At 44.2% G+C, this 19,978-nt stretch overlaps 1 protein-coding gene across 1 annotated transcript in view; it reads right to left on the bottom strand.

The window, feature by feature from the left end:
• The window catches only part of PRPSAP1 (phosphoribosyl pyrophosphate synthetase associated protein 1), a 65,043-nt gene that overhangs the window by 4,861 nt on the left and 40,204 nt on the right, over window positions 1-19,978 (bottom strand). Inside the window, exons 5-10 of the mRNA XM_069542166.1 lie at window positions 17,662-17,714; window positions 14,679-14,745; window positions 5,499-5,671; window positions 3,817-3,932; window positions 3,286-3,341; window positions 2,421-2,566 (exon numbers count right to left, since the gene is read on the bottom strand). Coding sequence (XP_069398267.1) covers window positions 2,421-2,566; window positions 3,286-3,341; window positions 3,817-3,932; window positions 5,499-5,671; window positions 14,679-14,745; window positions 17,662-17,714 — 611 coding nt within the window. The remainder of the gene's footprint in view (window positions 1-2,420; window positions 2,567-3,285; window positions 3,342-3,816; window positions 3,933-5,498; window positions 5,672-14,678; window positions 14,746-17,661; window positions 17,715-19,978) is intronic.

Below are 19,978 nucleotides of genomic sequence, written 5' to 3'. Positions count from 1 at the left end.
TCTCGACCATTTTTCTCTGTAAAAAAAGAAAAAGACTGCAAGCTGGTATCTCCTGTCAGACCGCAACAGAAACTCAGCTCTAGTCTGATTCTCCTGTTGACTCTTTGGTGAGCCTGCTGCTGCTACTGCTGCTACCTTTCCCCCCCAAAATTCTGTCAGTTTGAAATGAAAAACAGGCATGGCTAGGGTCAAGGCTTAAAAAAGAAAAAGACTAAGAAAACAAAAGCTTCACTCCTGGTACGCTCAGTGCCTGCTCAAAACTGGCGTTGGGAGCAGCACAAACTCAACACGCAATTTGGTTGCGACTAAAAAAAGAGACAGAGTCTTCCTTGGTGGCTCAGATGGTAAAGCATCTGTCTGCAATGCGGGAGACCCGGGTTCGATCCCTGGGTTGGGAAGATCTCCTGGAGGAGGAAACAGCAACCCACTCCAGTACTCTTGCCTGGAGAATCCCACGGACGGATGAGCCTAGTAGGCTACAGTCCATGGGGTCGAAAAGAGTCAGACAGGACTGAGTGACTTCACTTTACTTTAAAAAAAGAGACAGACTTCATTAGAGCATCAAGAGAACAGGCCCTCACAGGACCTCCCTGGGGGCGCAGTGGGTTAAGAATCTGCTTGCCAATGCCGGGGACATGGGCTTGATTCCTGATCTGGGAAGATCTCACGTGCTACGGAGCAGCTAAGCCCGTGCTCCGCAACAAGAGAAGCCACCACAAGAAGTTCAAGCACCCAAACTAGAGAGTAGCCCCTGCTCGTCACAAGGAGAGAAAAGCCCGCGCAGCAACAAAGACCCAGCACAGCCAAAAATAAGTCAACAAATGAAATCACTAAAAACAACAAAAAAAACAGGTATCAGGTCAAAAGAGCTACATCACTAAAATAGATGCTAGTTACCTGATCACGAAAGCCTGATATTTGACAAATGTTTGCCATCTTGTGTGCAAGTGTGCTAAGTTGCTTCAGTCACATCTGACACTTTGCGACCCTACAGACTGTAGCCCACAAGGCTCTTCTGTCCACTGGATTCTCCAGCCAAGAATACTGGAGTTGCCACGCCCTCCTCCAAGGGATCTTCCCGACCCAGGGATCCAACCCGTGTCTCATCCGTCTCCTGCACTGGCAGGCGGGTATATACCAGCAGTGCCACCTGGGAAGCGCCATCACCCATCTTACCAAAATACAAACGCTTAAGATTTCACACCACTACACATACCACTTTTTACTAAAGCCAAAATGATTTCATACTCTCGGAAAGCCAAGCGCTACCCAGATCAGCTCTGCTGTCCTCAATGCCTATAAATTCGTGTAACGAAGTATTTCACAAAAGATGAAATCACTGTAATACCATTCAATTATTTTAAAATGCCAAGATAGCATGTCACTTATAAATAGAATCGAAAAAAGCACACAGATGAACTTATTTATAAAACAAAACAAACTCACAGACTTAGGAAACAGATTTATGGTTACCAAAGGGGAGAGGTGTGAAGGGGGATAAATTAGGAGTTTGGGATTAACAGATATGTTATCTATACACTACTGTATTTAAAATAGCAAGGACTATATAGCAGAGGGGACTCTACTCAATACTCTGTAATAACGTATAGGGAAAAGAATCTGAAAAATAGATACATGTTGGGCTTCCCGGGCGGCGCAGAGGTTAAAGCGTCTGCCTGCAATGTGGGAGACCTGAATTCTATCCCTAGGTCGGGAAGATCCCCTGGAGAAGGAAATGGCAACCCACTCCAGTATTCTTGCCTGGAGAATCCCATGGACGGAGAAGCTTGGTGGGCTACAGTCCACGGGTCGCAAAGAGTCGGACACGACTGAGCGACTTCACTCCACACACACACATATATATATACACATATACATATATATATGTATAATACGTGAAATAGATATAATAGTAAATGTATAACTAAACTAGGCTTCCCTGGTAGCTCAGTGGTTAAGAATCCACCTGCCAATTCAGGAGATGCAGGTTCAATCCCTGGATCAGGAAGATGCCCTGGAGAAGGAAATGGCAACCCACTCCAGTATTCTTGCCTGGGAAATCCCATGGACAGTGGAGTCTGGTGGGCTACAGTCCATATAGTCACAAAAGTCAGACACACAACTTAGCAACTAAACAGCAACAACCACAAATAACTAAACCACTTTGCTGTACACTCAAAAATTAACATGGTACTGTAAATCAACTGTACTCCAATATAAAATAATTTTTAAATCATATTAATACTAAAAAAATAAATAAAATTTAAAACTTGTAATAATACTAAAAAAAGAAATAAAATTTCAAACTTGAAAAACAGAAAATACCAGAATAGATCCATGTAGGAATGAACTCCTAGCCACTCATACTATTCAAAACTGTCTTCAGTTTACAAACAGAAAAAAGACATGACTGATCTTACACGGCAATTCCAGCCCTGGGTGGACAGTCGCGTTCTTGACCATCGGCGGGGAATGGCGGCCGTCATCCATGTCCATCTCCGCACACTGGGCCTCCCCGTGGATGACTGCCAGGCCCAGACGCAGCCTCTCCGCGTACGACTGGGCCCTGAGAGGAAGCCAATGGAAGAGGGTGAGTCGCATGGGAAGGAAGACCCAGGTGCAGCTTTTTCATCACTTCATTAACCACAGAATGAAAATACCAGTCCACCTTTTAGGGACACACAAAGTAACTGTTTCTACAAGTCAGAATGTGAGGCTCAGGCCAGAATGCAAATGTCTCAAGAGGCACCCTAGGGGGGAAGTGGGCTGGCATCTGATTCTGGTCATGTTGGTTCTACTCTTTGCCCAACAGCCGCACATTCACCTTTAGTTGCTTTTGGCTTTGTTTTTTCTCTATTTTTTGGCCACTTTTCATGCCAGGATATTAGTTCCCCAGCCAGGGAGGGAAGCTGAGACCCCGGCAGTGGAAACTCAGTGTTTGAACCACCGGACTGCCAGGGAAGTCACTCATCTTCAGAATTCTGCTCAAAAAGGTCTCAAAAACCACTGTCTGAAAGGCGCTTGTGGCATTCTTATTTTCCTTTTGCTGAGAACTTGAAGGAAGAACTTCATTTTCTCCCAAGGGAAAACTGAGTGATTCCAAGAACCACTCATGTTATTTGGAGACTAGAGGTAAAGCTGTGGTTTGGAGTATGACAATGACTTGGGGGAAAGCTGGACTTGTGAACTTTCAGAGGCTGTTATTAGGACAGACCCCAGATACTAACACAGCCCATTCTGACTTCAGAAGCACCCGAAAGGGATGAGTGTATCTGGCTTATTTACCTTTTTGCAGCATCAGGCGACTTAGCTACAATGACTGCATTTCTGTAATTTGGAATCTAGATTTGGAGGAAAAATAAGAAAATACTGAAAAGGTATTAAAAAATAAATAAATAAAAATACTTGGGTGCTGGCACTACATCTTTTTTCCTCTTATAAAAATGATCCATATTAGCAAATAAGTATGCTAGAATCTCATTCACACAGTTACCATTTTTTAATCCCTATCAGTTAGCATCATGGCCAAAGTAGGCTACATCAAGAAGATAAAAAATAATTCTTAAAACCTTCATTTTAGAAAACATAAGCAAATGGCTAAAGACACTTAAAAGGAAATCTGTCTTTAATGTCTTCAAAAAATAAAAGATCCTCTGTGCCTCAACGCTAACCCTGGCTGGCTGCCTCAGGCATTAAGACTTCAGCAAGAGATCATGTGATCACCCTTTGCGCCTTCCAACATGGAAACCTGGTACCAGAGAAGAACTACATGGGGTCTCTTTTGAGGACAAGGGGGTATTTGCTGGTGCTCCTCACTTCTTCCTGGATATACTGAAGCAGGAAAGGTGAGGCTCTAAGGTTGTCCACGGGAAAGCTGAAAAAGCCTTGTATTTCCTTTTGATGAAGATCCATAGTGATAATGTGAGTTAAACCTGAAATTTTAAAACACAAAATTACAAAGTTCACCCCTACAAATTGACAGCTACAGTGGACACAAACTAGATGCCCAATACCTGCCTCCTCACGGAAGACTGAAGGCAGGGGCTACTGTGAACAAGTGCGCCGGTTCTATACCTTATTGGCAACCTTAACGAAACTTAGTAAAGACAATGGTAAGCCTGATGTAAAGGAGCCTATAACCTTCCAAGTGGATTAGAAAACTAAACCTAGAAAAAACAGTGCTCTCTTCTACTCTAACCATTAGCTTGGGCCTGAAAACCAGGAAAAGAAAAATCAGGCAGAAGCAAAAATATGAATAGGGCATTAAATACTGGAGCAAAAATAGATGTAAAAAACAAGTAAGGCCTTGATTAAAGAATCTAGGAAGAAATGTTGAAGGGGTGTAGGTAAATGCAGAAGGAGCAGGAAAGCAAAAGCAAAGTAATATATATACTAGAAAGAAAGAAACCACAAAACACAAGGATAAGACACTGAAGAGTCCAGAAAAATCTGTGTTATGTCCTACGAGAACGGGTTAGGAAGTACGCTTACAGAAAAACAGTGAAAACATACTCTTTTAATCAACAGCGCTAAACAAAAGAAAACGTACATTCATGGCAAGCGGCCAAGCTCACTGAAAAACTTCCAGAGCAAAATTTCTGGTTTCTTTGGAAAGAACCAGAATTACTTGTTCTTTCCAAAAACATTACACATTTTTAAAGAATGGAATTCAAGTATGTTTTCTGAGGACTCAGATCTATATTTGAGTTTTTAAATAAACATGAAGCAAATAAAATCCCAACAATTGAAAGGCTGTTACATTGAACAGAAAGTAGGTCACTACAAAAACATACGATGAAAATGCCCTGCTATGATCTGCTGTACAGAAAGACAATCAGGGAGGAAGAAGAGAGTACAAGCTGAAGAAATGGTAAAAGAAAACCCCAGCTTTACTACTATGTATGCACAGAATTGCGTGCTCAGTTGCATTTGACTCTTGTGACCCCATGGACTGTAGCCCGCCAGGCTCCTCTGTTCATAGGATTATTCCAGCACGAATCCTGGAGTGGGCTGCCATTTCGTCTTCTAACAGACTTTCCCAACCCAGGGATCAGATTGAACCCACGTCTCCTGTGGCTCCTGCGGCTCTTGCATTGGCAGAGGGGAATTCTTTATCACTGATCCCCCTGGTAGCTAAGGTTTAAACAAAATCTAGACCTGAAGCTCAAAAGATCACAGCTGAATGCCAAGATTGTCAGCCAAAATTTCAATGATGATAAGATGAACAGGACGCAGAATGAGGAAAAAGTCCAAGTTGAGAGAAAAGAATCCTGAAGCCGCAAGGTCACTCTGAAGTGGGACAAAGAGGAAAAAAAATGTACACCTAAGCTCACGATCCCTAACCAGAATTATGCAAAAGCAAGCAAGACAAAGAAACTACCCAACAAAACTCAGAGAAATAGGTATCCACCAACCACCTATGGCTGTGGGGTGGACTACTCTGGCCTGGGGAGGGTCCTAACCGCCTGTGTAGGGCCCTGGGCGTGGGCCGCACTCACCCGCTTTTGCCAGCATGGACGCCAGGAGCTTGCACACAATGGAGCCCCTCTTCCGCATCTTGCTCTGCTTGCTGTAGGGGAAGTAGGGGATGACACCAATGATGTTCCTGGCACAGGCGGTCTTCAGCGCATATGCCATGATCAGCAACTCCATCACGGCCGTGTTCACGTCTCTGAAACAGGTGAGATTTGTCCTTTGGGATTATTAATGTCATTTATTAACCCCTGGCAAGGATCTCAATCCCAGCAACCTGACCTGGGTTGCCAAGATGGGTGTTAATGTGAATCATCTCAGTAGCTTAGGATGGCACCTCCTGAATAGAGGGAGAAGCTGGTTTGCTTTTCTTTTGAGCTGCGTGAACTCTAGTTTGCATCTGAGGTTACTGACATTCACAGCACCATCATCTCTGCCTGGATCTTGTCAGTGACACGGTCATGGGAGTGGCAGGTGAAGCAGATGTTGACTGCTGATGACCAGAGTTAACCCACACCTGCTGGTACCATGCCCAGGATCTGAACTCGGGCCAGGGTGCTGGCACCTCTTTTTCCTGGGAACACCAGGGAAAATCCACCAGGCCTTCTATTTAGCTGAAATAATTTGTTTGTTTGTTTTCTTTTTGGGGTGAAGAGAAGGGTGAGCGGGGCAGGAAGGTCTTGGGTGTTAATTTCCCCAAATCTCCCCCACTCCTTCTTTCCCTGAGATACAGACTCACGTGCGTGCTCAGTCGCTCAGTTGTGTCGGACCCTTTGCCTACCAGGCAAAGGGTATGGACATAGCCTACCAGGCTACTCTGTCCATGGGATTCCCCAGGCAAGAATCCCGGATCAGGTTGCCATGTCCTTCTCCATAGGAATCTTCCTGACCCAGGAATTGAACCCAACTCTCCTGTGGATCCTGCACTGGCAGGCAGATTCTTTTACCACTGAGCCTCGTGCGATACAAAGATTACCCAGACAAAGAAGGAAATGTGAATCTGAAAGGTATTCAAAGGAAAGGCTATTTCCAAATTTTAATGAATGTTGAGTGCCACCCTTTGCCAAGACTGATCAAGTATAAGGTAAGGCTCTGCTCTTAAAGGGCCTTGAAATCCTTCAGGATGACCTTCCAAAGTTCACCCCCCTCTCGAGCCTCCTCCCAGCTCTTCTTGGGATTGTCCAAGTGTCCTCAAACACCCTTTCTTTTGCATTAGGAGTGTATTTCCCTTGCCTTTCCAAGATAAAGAAGATCATTTCCCATGTCCAAGTTCCCACCCAAGTGAGGAACAGGCTCTTCAGATTATACTTTACAAAAAAAAAAAAGTTTTATTTATTTATGTTAATTTTTGGCCATACCCTGTGGTATGTGGGATCTCAGTTACCTGACCAGGGACCGAACCTGCACCCCTGATTTGGAAGACAGAGTCTTAACCCCTGGATCACCAGGGAAATCCCTGGATTATTTATTCAGTTCTTGAATCACCTGATCAAAATGGAAAGGCCTGCCATCAACGCAGCAGAAACTTAATAATAGCACCTGGGAGTTAACGATACAAAGACACCCTTTCACTCTGACACCATCTCTGCGCCCACGCTCACTGGGGGGGCTTCCTACCTCCCCTTTGTAGTCTGGACTTTTCACGACTACTTCAAGCTTCAGTCACAAGCTTCTGTGTTTATTTCTCCCACAGGGTAGGCAGAGTTGATTCTGGGCTCAACTTCAAGATGCAACTGTCAACTGAGACATTCCTTTTGGATTGCTAACAGGTTACATATTTTCCAGTTATCATTTCCTTCCTCTGAAATAAACTGAAGTCTTCTTCTCCCTTATATTCCCAAGTTAATAACATCCCACGTCTGGCATCAAAAGGTCAGAAGACACACAACCTTTTGGTATAATTGTGACAATACACTTATCAAATACTTTCAAGGTTAGTAGGTCGGTGCAAAAGTAATTGCAGTTTTGCACTGTTGAACTTCACTGTTTTGAATACTTCCTTAAATAAATGTGGTTATATTATACATCATTTTAATGCACATTTCTCACTTTGTTTTTTTGCTAATAACATATTACTGTGTATTTTATATTTATTTTAAACTAGGGAAATGACAACGTTAGACAAAAAGCAAGTTCCTGCGATTTTCTTATTCAAGTTCAAAATGCGTTATAAAGCAGTGGAGACAACTAGCAATATCAACAATGCATTTGGCCCTGGAACTGGCTAACAACGTACAGGGCAGTGGTGGTTCAGAAGTTCTGCAAAGGAGACGAGACCCTTGAGGACGAGGAGCGCAGTGGCTGGCCATCGGAAGTTGACAACAACCAACCGAGAGCATCATCGAAGCTGATCCTTACAAGAAGTTGCCAAAGAACTCGACAATGACCATTCTATGATCAAACAGCCTTTGAAGCAAACTGAAAAGGTGAAAAAGCTCAATAAGTACATGCCTCATGAGCTGACCAACAACAAAAAAACTGTCATTTTGAAATGTCTTCTCTTATTCTGTGCAGCAATAATGAACCATCTCTCGATTGGATTGATTGGGACATGCAATGAAAAGTATGTTTTATACAACAACCAGCAACAACCAGCTCAGTGGCTGGGCCAAGAAGCTCCAAAGCATCTCCCGAAGCCAAACTTGCACCAAAACAATGTCATAGTCACTGTTTGGGGGTCTGCTGCCAGTCTGATCCACTACAGCTTTGTGAATCCTGGCGAAACATTACATGTGAAAAGTATGCTCAGCAAACCGATGAGATGCATCGAAAACTGCAATGCCTGCAGCTGGGGCTGCAGAAAGGACCCACTTCTTCTCTACGACAACACCTAACCGTACATTGTACAACCAACGCTTCAGAAGTTGAATGAATTGGGCTACAAAGTTTTGCTTCGTCCACCATATTCACCTGACCTCTCGACAACCAACAACCACTTCTTTAATCATCCTGACAACTTTCTGCAGGGAAAGTTTCCACGACCAGCAGAAGGCAGAAAATGCTTTCCAAGAGTTTGTAGAATCCCAAAGCACCGATTTTTACACTACAGGAATATACCAACTTATTCCTGGCAACTTATTCTTCTGACAAAAATGTGTTGATTTTAATGGTTCCTATTTTGATTAATAAAGATGTGTTTGAACCCAGTTATAATGATTTAAAATTCATGGTCTGAAATTGCAATTACATTTGTATCAACCTAACACTTAGGAATTCATAATATTCGGTCAGTTTTCCACACTCTTCAACAATTTTCATCCTGCATCATCCATTTACCAAATAATTACTGAGCACCTTGCATCAGGTACTGTGTTAGGTGGGGAGGTAACATGGTAAAAGAGGCTGACCTCATCTTGTTGAGGGTGGGGGAGTCCTCTGGCTCTCCCGCACCATCACCCTTGGAATAATCTGTCCCTAGAAGGAGCACACTAACTCACCTGAGAACGTCCCCTTCCCCTTCTGATCCTTCAGCCCAGAGAAGAGGAGCTCCCAGTCCACAACAGATCATCTCAATGGATGCCCGTGGGCTCTGGGGATTCAGATGAAGCCAGCACGGCACTCAGGATAGAACATAGGTAACTCAGGAGTTCGTCTGTAAACATCAGGCATCGTATACCCTCTATCAAAAGCCTCTTCCACATACAGACTGCTTGCTGACATTAGATAAGCTTTCTTAACCTTCCACTGGTGTGGTGCAGTGTGTGGCATTAAAAAAGCTTCACTGGATGTGGTGGTTTCTTATACCAGATCCCAATGCCAACAATACGTGGAGAGTTGAAGTTAATTAAACAGATCCCGGAAGGATATCTATCTGGGTCATGGGTTTTCAGCTGTCTTTGTGACAGCATTTACAATACACAACCATCCACCACAAGGTTTAGGCACCACTTAAGGGAGGGCCGGATGGTAAGACATTGAGTGTAACAAGAGGAACAAAAGTTTTGGAGAAGCCTTGATTTCAGAGTAACTTTCTTTCCACTAATTACTAAATCTCTCCCATGAGGTTTTTATTTTCTTTTTACTTTTTCCGTTTCCTAATGACCTACGCGCCAGGGGATTCAACATTCTCTAGATCAAGGCTAAGGAAAGCCTCCCATGACCTACTCCCTTTCGGTCAGGAAGGCGACAAAAGGGCCTTTGTCACAGGGGGTTTACCCATTCTCCGAGGGACGCCGGACAAACTGGATCCCAGGCAGTACTGTGTGAGTTAGCAGGGCCAAGAGAAACTGGCTGGCAGCTTCTGCTTTGTTTATCTGTTCCCAGCACATTCTGGCTAGTGCCTGTAATCTCTAAGCAGAACAATCTTAATTGTTTACCAACTCTTTTTCTCTTCCCTAAGACTATCACATCTATTAGCCTTGGCTCTTACTGCTCTCTCATTTTCAATGGGCAAAAAGTGAGTGCAACGTAAGGACACCGTCTATACCTATCAGTTAAAACTGCAAAAACAGACCAGCAACACAGATGGAAGTACTGAGAACAGGGTCAGGGAGCAGGATGTACGCTGCCTCCACCTCCAACAATTAATCACTTGCAGCAAGTAAGCTGTCGTGGTCTTATGTGCTCAGTGGTAAAGAATCCACCTGCCGATCCAGGGGACATGGGTTCAATTCCTGAGTGGGGAAGATCCCCTGGAGGAGATGGCAATTCATCCCAGTATTCTTGCCTGGGAAATTCCACAGAGTCCGTGGGGCCGCAAAGACATGACTTAGCGACTAAACACCAACAGTTATATCAACAAACTAGAATGTGTGACATAAAACACGAAAACTTGTCCTTCAAACAACACTTTCTAAAGCTTACCATCTAGTTCACTTGGTTCCAGTGCTCAGTTTACCCGGGAACTCCCTGAGTACCTCCCTGTGACAGTGTGATTTACGGTAAGGAATACCTATTTGGTTGCCATTTCAGGCTCCATCTGGAATCCCTCGGAATTTCCTAAGCTTTGAGACAGGTAAAGGTGTCTTTAGTTATGTTAATGAGGTGACTTTTGGACTGCACCTGAAGGAGACTGGTTACCTGGGAAACAGACCACGTGTTAGAGAAGTTGAACTTTCAGTCCTACCCCATGATGTCTGGATTCAATCAATCACCAAAGGCTAACGATTTAATAGATCATACCTCTGTAATGAAGCCTCCGTAAAAACCCAAAAAGGAGGGGGTTCAGAGAACTTCCGGGTTGGAGAGCTGGGGAGAGAGCAGGCAAACGCCCCAGACCCCTTCCTGCATGCCTTGCCCAGGACACCTCTTGACTTCCACCAGAGTCAAGCCCTGAGGGGAATTCAGGATGGAGAAAAACAAGTAGCTCTCTAGGCTTTGGGTAACAGGCCCTAGATAAAAAGATGCATACCTAAGGGCTAATTTCAATGACCCCAAATCCTTGTCTTCCCAAGTACAGAAAAGCACTAAAGTCACTGTGATGTCTCTGCTTCCTGATCAGTGATAATCTTCTGATGTTTCACTTACCCTATTCCCCCTGCTCCACCCTGCCCCCAACCTGGAAAAAAACTCACACATATCCTGGTTCCTCTCTTACCTCACCAGAGTGGTTCCTTAGTATCATCTCTGAGACTGGCTCCAAGGCTATAGTCCTGAGTAAGGTCCTCAAATAAAACTTAACTTGCAACTTTTAAGCTGTGCATTTTGCACCGATTGGCAATCTATATAACCACGTGTGGCAGATAGGACTAAAAAACTAAATTCCCCACTAAATTAACTAAATTTTGTTGTCATTCAAATGTTCTATAGTTAGGCAACAGAATGTTGTTTTACACTGTTTATTGGGACAAACCCAATAACTCTTCATGGGATACACACACACATATTCTCTTTGTCTTTTCTCCAAATTTCCTCTCCCATCCCCATCATCCTGAAAGATACAGGAACTGTCCGGTGAAGGTGTTTTTGCTTTGATACCACCAAACTGAACCCCAGGGAAGACAACTGTGGCTTCTAAAATAATCTCAAAACAAGTACACACACGGAACAGCACCGTCTTCAGGACGGGGTTCTGGTTTCTAAAAGCATCACGCGTATCTGTGTTGCTGCTTCAAAGAGATGCCTTTCCACATGGTGAGTATGTAAAATTACTGTCATATTATCCTTTAAGAGTCACTCTCCCCACAGCAACTAAGCATGAGTAGGAAAAAACACACAAAAAAACAACAAATATTTCCCAATAAGCTATTAACCAACATGTTTTTCCACGTTCATTTTGTCCTTCCCCTGGAAAACACGTCCACTTCTATAAAGGTCAGTCTATAGTACTGCCCCAACTTCACCCTGGATTGCATGTCTTAATATTTCTACTGCCTTCTTGGTTACCATGAGGTATGGAAACCAATAATTAGATAAAGCACAACTTCCTGCCACCAAGGAAACGAACTGCCTACCCTGAGGGGCACTCAACAAAATCAACTGCCCAAAGTGTCAACATCTTCCAAAAGTGTCAAAAGTTCTGAAAGTCAAGGAAAGACTAAGGGACAGTTCCAGACTGTCTACAAGATAGATACATGACAAGTAAGTGCAGCCTGAGCTTGAGCCCAGGGGGACAGCACACAACTGGGGATGGTGTCTGAGCCTTAGGTAATAATGACATAGAGGTCTCAGTATCCTGATTTTGATGGCAGCACTGTGGCTATATAGGAGAATGCCCTCGTTGGGGACTAACTTGTGGTCCGGTGGTTAAGCTTTCACTGCCATGGGCCCAGGTTTGATCCCTGGTCAGGGAGCTGAGATCCCACAGACCATGTGATGCAGGAAAAAAAAAAAGGGGGGGGGGAGAGAGAAAGCAAGCTCTCCTTTGTAGGAATCACACACTGTGTGATTTGTGGGGCGGGGATATGAGACTGGCAAGCTTGTCTAAAGCGGCTGTACTGCACAGGCAAGTTTTCTCTAAGTCTGTGACTGTTTCAAAATCTGAATCTTTAAAAGATGAGGTGGCTCTTTCTGTGTTGATATGATACATGGCTTTATTTGTTTAAGTTCAGCAATGTGCAACAAGCATTTTTTTTTTTTTTTCTTTTTGGCCATATCACCAGGCTTGTAGGATCTTGGTTCCCCAACCAGGGGTTAAACCCATACCCCCCCGCAGTAGAAGGGTACAGTGCTCACCACTGGACCACTAGGGAACTCCTTCTACGCAAAAAATTAAGAAAAACATACATGCAACTGCTTGAACACACAGAGTCTCTGAAAGGATGCCTAGGAACCTGGTGACACCTGCCACATCCAGGGAGGGAATCGGAGGGGCTGAGGGCAGAGGCAGGCCTCGTTACACACCCTTTTGAAATCTGAACCATGCAGAGAAATTAAAATGGCTTTTATTTTGGTTTTGAGGATCGCCTGAATGATGGAGCCTAAATTTGTACATATCCAACAGACAGGAACAAACACCTGCTTAAACTAGTTATCTCAGAAGACTAGCAGGGTGGATGAGGGCTGGGGAATTCTTATTTTCTGATACATGTTTCTATAAAGCTTGAGTGTTTAGAGATGAATATTACTCCTATAATCAGAAAAAAATATTAAAAATGAAATACTGAGTAGCTACCAGTTATCAGTGTACAAGGAAACTCTTTATACTAGGGTTCAGATCACTCTCTCCATGACCCTGTGGTCCTCAGCTTCCTTCAGGCCCAACTTTCTCAATCCCTTCAGAGGGGACTGTAAGAAAAAGGTTTTTTCCTTCTCTGTACATTCACAACACTGAATACTGCTGGTCACCAAATGTGTAGGGGTTTTCCCATAGATACGTAATTCTCAGAATCTTGGGGACATCACCTGGGTGTCCTTAAGGGCCCAGTCCCATGAGACCGCCCATCCTCACTTCAAATATGGGCAAGTCTAGGCTGTCACCTGTCTCTAACCAACCTGCTATAAATTGAGAGGTTCCTAGGACCCACTCCTCAGCTCTGATTAGCTTGCTAGAGCAAATTAATAATAATAATAATAATAATAAAAGAACTCAGGGAATTCCCTGGAGGCCCAGCGGTTAGGCCTTGGTACTTCCACTGCAGGGAGGCACGGGTTCGATCCCTGGTCGGGGAACGAAGATCCTGCATGCTGTATGGGAGAAGGGTGCAGAGCATCCCCACCCTTTCTGTGTGCACCCACCTCCCAGCACCCTCGTCTTCACCAACCCAGGCCTTCTGGGGGTTTTATGGAGGCTTCATGATACCGGCCTAAGTGGTCAAATCACTGGCCACTGGAGATGGATTCAACTCCTCCCCAGAGGTCATGGGGGCTAGCTTGAAGGTACCCACCCTCTCATCACAAGGTTGATGCCCCTAGGAACCAGCCCCCATCCTGGGTTTATCCAGGGGATTTCCGAAACTCCCTGCATTAACATAATTCAGGAGTAACTAAAGGGGGCTTGTTCTGAATAACGGAGATACTTTGACTGCTTTTCTTAAGGAGGAAGTTCCAACAGTTTTAGGAGCTCTGTGCCAGGACAGGAAGACCAAATCCATATTTCTTATTATAAATCTCAGAATCACAGAGACCAAACAAGAGCGGCCACGTAGGACTGACACACGAGGATTAAAGCGATGCGTGTACTGCGCCTGTGTGCCGCGGCACCCAGTGCCCTGCTTGGGCACAATCTCAAGAACTGAACTGATCAAGACGTGAAGCTCTGGATTTTTCAAAGACGCCTACCCCATTCCCAGTGAGGAGCTGAGAGGAGACAAGCCCACGGGGGAAGTTCACACTCAGGCATGCCAGGATTCTCCCAGGGCCTGTCCTCCTGCCTGGAGAGCAGCAGTAGATGGTATCTGCAACAGAGATGGTCGGGGGTACCAGCCACTGTGCAAAATTAAATGCAGTGCAAAAACGGGCCTCAGTGGATATGAACCAGAGCAGCTATGCACTGCATTTAACAACAACAAAGGCTTTCAGTAGAGCGGAACAGACAGACCCTGGCAAATGCAGGGAGGATATTTTGTCCTTGAGGAGCTTCAAGCTTGGAAAAGATGATCAAGTAAACACACAGCAGTTAAGTACAGTGTGACAAGCATGGAAAGAATTCCAGAAGACCCAATATGTGTGTCTGTATACATGCAAACACATACATACATATCGTATTTTAGAAAGCATTTAACATACAAACACATTTACAATTTAGAGAAAACTGACATTCACATGAAGAGACAGCAAGGTACATCACTAAGATTTTTAGAGGAAAAGGGATAAAGTCGTGCTCTTACCTGGGTATTGTCTGTATAATGAAAATATCTTGGCCACGAACAGATTCTTGTATTTCAACTCTTGTTTCTGAAAAATAAAAATGTTCTATAGTTTTAAGGAAAAGTACTTCATGCTGTAAGAATGTTGTAAGAATGCTGTAAGAATTGGGCAGCAATTGGAGGGAGTAAAGGGGAATCTAAACAGCAACTCACTGGAAAAGACTCTGATGCTGGGAAAGATTGAAGGCAGGAGGAGGGCACCACAGGGATGAGATGGCTAGATGGCATCACCGACTAGGTGGACATGAGATTGAGCAAGCTCCAGGAGTTAGTGATGGACAGGGAAGCCTCGTGTGCTGCAGTCCATGGGGTCACAAAAAGTCAGACACGACTGAGCGACTGAACTGAACTGAAATCAACACTTCATTTAGTGCACCAAAATAAATTCTTAATAGATCTGGGAATGACATGTACTGGGGAAAAAAAAAAAAAGTCAAGCTCAGGGGAAAATAAGCCAAAAATAGACTAGAAGGCAAAAGCAATAATCAGGTCTATGTAAAATCTCAGGGTCCAGAAAAGAAAATCCATCACTAAATAAACACAAGATGCTCAGGGAAAAGTATTCAGCAATTAAGGCGGCCAAAGGTTAATATCCGTATTGTTCTTTTACCAAGGCCGTGGCCTCCTCTGTGTCAGGCCCTGAGCTGGGGTCCCAAAGAGGAGGACTGGACCAAGGGGACAAATCCTGACCCGGGAGAGACAATGCAATGCCGAAGACTGGCAAATGCTCCAGGCCAACGTGCAGGAGAAAGCCCAGCCACGAGAAAGGAGAAAAGGCCTGGGAACGATGGCCTCACCACAGGCTGGACCATGCAGTGGGAACGCAAGTGTGGAACAGCGGGGGCAGGGGTGTCACTGTGCATCTGGAGACAGCCTGAAAGAGAAGGACACAGAGACGAGGGCAGGGAGCCAACCGTGACCAGACTTCCCAAGAGTCTGGACTCTATTCCAAAGTAGACAGGAGAACCACTGGAGGCTTCGTGTGATCACTGGCTACTGTGTAAAGAAAATGGTGGCAAAGCAGGAGTGGCTACTTGGAGAGAGCCACTCCAAGACGTTTTTTAAGGAGCCTAGGCAAGTGACAGACAGTGCGCTGGACCAGAGCAGCAGGAGTGGAGGTGGTGAGAGAAGCAGGCAGATTCCAAACGGATTCCTGATCAGAGCACACGAGACATGCTGATGGGTGTGATCAAAGATGAAGCAGGTGAGATGCGCAGAAACTAGGTCCCAAAGGGCCCCAACATGATTGCTAAGGAGACTGAACTCTAGCCTATAAAATGCGAAACAGAGGTAAGTAAAAAACGTTTGCATTGTGGAAATAACCTGTTGGAGGGGAGCAGAACAAACTAAAGGCTGAAAACGCAAGTAAGAAGACCTGTTAAGAAGCTACTTTGACGAGAAAGAGAGAGGAGGCCTAGAACAGTGATGGGAAGATGGAGAAAAAGGCCCTCCCTAAACCTCCCTCCTTTCCTCAAATGGTTCATTTATGAGACCCCCAAATGCCATCACAATGAACCAAATCTGTTACTGTTAAATAAGTTATCTCACCTATATGCACTCACCTTCACTGGAAGTCACACTTCCAATGAAGGGGACTGGGGTTCAATCCCCGGTCGGGGAACTAAGATTCCCACATGCTGCACAACTCAGTCAAAAAATAAACAAATTAACTGAAAAAGAAGAATGAAGGCTCTTTTTAGAAAAACTCCAGTTCACAGGCATGTGTTTAACAACAGCAAAATAAGCATCTCCTGACTTGCCCTGGCAAGAAAGCTTCTGAAGTCATCAAGTTAACAGCTATTGAGTGTGGAAGCTGGATTAAGGGTTTCTGGGGGTTAATTATATAACACAGATGTAACTTGTACACACTCCAGAACGTATGCTTTACATTACTACCCAATATTTTGCTTTTCTAGCTCCCCAAACATCAGTTTCATCTTAATTATCTCCTGAGCAAACACAGAAACATGAATCCAAGGCTTTCAACTTTGCAAAAATAATTCCCAGCTGGGGGTTTATTCCTGGGAACACGGCTATCAACAAAGAGCCTTCAAGCAGTATTATTTCATGTTCCAGCTCTCCCTGGAAACTCAGGCAGGGGATTTCCCTGGAGGTCCAGGATGCTTCCACTGCAGGAGGTGCGGGTTCCATCCCTGGGCTGGGAATTAAAGAGCCCCACATCCTACTCCTGGTTCGGAACAAAAAACTTAGGTGGCAACAAAAGAGTGGTGAGCTTTGACAAGACTTGAGAGAAAAGATGAGAGATAAAACTAACTCCAAGAGGTTTTTAAAGTAAGTCATTACCTATCTAGTACAGATGGCTCTTAACACCATTTGATGACTTAGTGAGACAGATAAACGTAGAATGTATGTATCAAATACAGCAAAATAAGGAAGAAAAATCTCCTCCCATCGCTTTTTTCATTCTAAAATGACAAGATATTTGCATTACCTTGGAACAACGGGAAAGAAGACTTAAGGAGAAAACAACAAGTCAAGGTTTGCTGCTGCTGCTGCTGCTGCTGCTGCTGCTAAGTCACTTCAGTTGTGTCCGACTCTGTGTGACCCCACAGACAGCAGCCCACCAGGCTCCCCCATCCCTGGGATTCTCCAGGCAAGAACACTGGAGTGGGTTGCCATTTCCTTCCCCAATGCATGAAAGTGAAAAGTGAAAGTGAAGTTGCTCAGTCGTGTCTGAATCTTAGCGACCCCATGGACTGCAGCCCACCAGGCTCCTCCGTCCATGGGATTTTCCAGGCAAGAGTACTGGAGTGGGGTGCCATCGCCTTCGCCAGTCAAGGTTTAGAAGTACTGAAAACCTTCCAACCCTATTGTTAAAGAGCAACGGACTTCTGTGTTAAAGATGAGTAACACTCGCCTTTTAAAAACATGCCAGTCAATTAAACAGAGCCTGAAGGACAAAGAACGTTTAAGTTTAACTCACCTCCATTGGTCTCTTGATAAACCACAGACTTCCCCAATTCAGCACCAAGACGCCTAAAGGCAGAAAAAAAGCAATTAAGGCCCTTTTAGAAGCACACAGTCCTAACTACTGGACCATCAGAGAAGTCACAAGTCCAGTGAAGGGGACCGGGGTTCAATCCCCGGTCAGGGAACGAAGATCCCACATGCTGCGTAACTCAGCCAAACAATAAACAGATTAATTGAAAAAGAAGAATGAAGGCTCTTTTTAGAAAAACTCCAGTTCACAGGCATGTGTTTAACAAAAAGACTACAATAATTACATCAGCTGCTGCTGCTGCTAAGTCACTTCAGTCGTGTCCAACTCTGTGCGACCCCATAGACGGCAGCCCACTAGGCTCCCCTGTCCCTGGGATTCTCCAGGCAAGAACACTGGAGTGGGTTGCCATTTCCTTCTCCAATGCATGAAAGTGAAAAGTGAAAGTGACGTTGCTCAGTCATATCCAACTCTTAGAGACCCCATGGACTGCAGCCTACCAGGCTTCTCTGTCCATGGGATTTTCCAGACAAGGGTACTGAAGTGGGGTGCCATCGCCTTCTCCAACTACATCAGCATTCTCTTACCAAAAAAAAAAATTTAGAAAATTTAACTCATTAAGAACTAAAAATCCGCTGTCATTCCATGAGCAGCTTCCAGTGCTCACCATTCTGTAATACACCGCTTTACTGGGAAGAGCCCACAACCAAAGTTTAACATCTAGTTCCATCATTTTCGAATAATAATTGTCTTGCAAAATCGATGCCAACAAATACGTGGTTAGCAGCAATAATTCCAAAAACACAAGCCATAGGTAAATGCCTCAGTGGTCAAAAGCATCAGACTTCCATGTCATTAACCAAACGCAGTATGAATCTTGTTTGGATCCTGATTAGAACAAACCAAGTGGAAAACTCATTTCCGAGACAAACTAGGAAATATGCTTTCCTTGTGGCTCAGATAGTAAAGAACCTGCCTATAATGCAGGAGACCCAGGTTCAGGCCCTGGGTTGGGAAGATCCCCTGGAAAAGGAAACAGCAGCTCACTCCAGTATTCTTGCCCCCATGGACTGGTGGGCTATGGTCTGTGGGGTCGCAAAGATTCATGACTGAGTGACTAACACACACAGTGAAATACCTTAGGACTAGACAAGAGAGTAGACAAAGGAATTCATGATGGGTTTTTGTTTGTTTTCAGTTCTTATCGGTCAGTATTACCATTCTTATGAGTGAAATAAGGGCTGTTGATAATGGTTGTTATATTCTGCAATCTGTTCAAAAACACTCCAGCCAAGTATACAACAGAACATTATTCGGTCTTAAAAAGAAATGAAATTCTGGTCCATGCTACAATACAGATGCTGTGCTGTGTGCTCAGTCGCTCAGTCGTGTCTGACTCTTTGCGACCCCCTGGACGGCAGCCCGGCTAGGCTCCTCTGCCCATAGGGATTCTCCAGGCGAGAATACTGGAGTAGGTTGCCATGCCCTCCTGCAGGGGATCTTCCCAACCCAGGGACCGAACTCAGGTCTCCCACATTGTGGACAGATTCTTTACCACTGAGCCACCAGGGAAGCCCACATTATTGATAAACCTCGACTGAAAAAAAAAAAAAACAAAAACCAGACTCTAAGTAAAAAAGTCAGACACAAAAATACAAATATTGTATGAGTCCATGTATAGGAGGACCTTAGAATGGGAACATTCACAGCTACAGAAAATAGAACAGAGGTTACCAGGGACTGGGATGGGTGGATAAAGGGGAGTTAGTACTTAAGGAGTACAGAGTTCCTGTCTGAAATGATTAAAAAGATCTAGAAATGAACAGTGCTGATAATCACACAACACTGTGAATGTACTTAGTGCCAGTGAATTGCATACTTAAAAATGGTCAAAACTTAAAAATTTTCTGGAACAATTTTTTCAAGAACCAAATACAAGACCAAGGCAAAACCACGGACTATTTAATTCTGCCCTCCCCGCTCTGGTTTCTCTCAGCAAGGCCACTGTGGTAAATCTGACCCAAAATAAACAAACACAAGCTTTATATTTAAAATTAGTGTTTTAGTTGGCCTCAAAAAGAAAGACAAATAATCAGTGGTCAGGAATGGAAGCCAGGTAGTAGACTGCAAAAGGACTGTTTGTTTTTTTTACACTCTTCTAATCTCATTTAAAGCTAACTAAAAAGAACACAGGCATTACTGAGGTAATATGACTAAAGTTTCCCCTTTCTTCTACATCTTTCATCTAGAATTTTAAAATATATTCATGCCATGACTTATAAACTCTGAAAACCCCACAGAA

The sequence above is a fragment of the Ovis canadensis genome, chromosome 11, assembly GCF_042477335.2.
Source record: "Ovis canadensis isolate MfBH-ARS-UI-01 breed Bighorn chromosome 11, ARS-UI_OviCan_v2, whole genome shotgun sequence".
NCBI classification, from domain to species: domain Eukaryota; kingdom Metazoa; phylum Chordata; class Mammalia; order Artiodactyla; family Bovidae; genus Ovis; species Ovis canadensis.
Note: the sequence above shows the minus strand (reverse complement) of the source record. Positions and strands in the feature narration are given on the sequence as shown.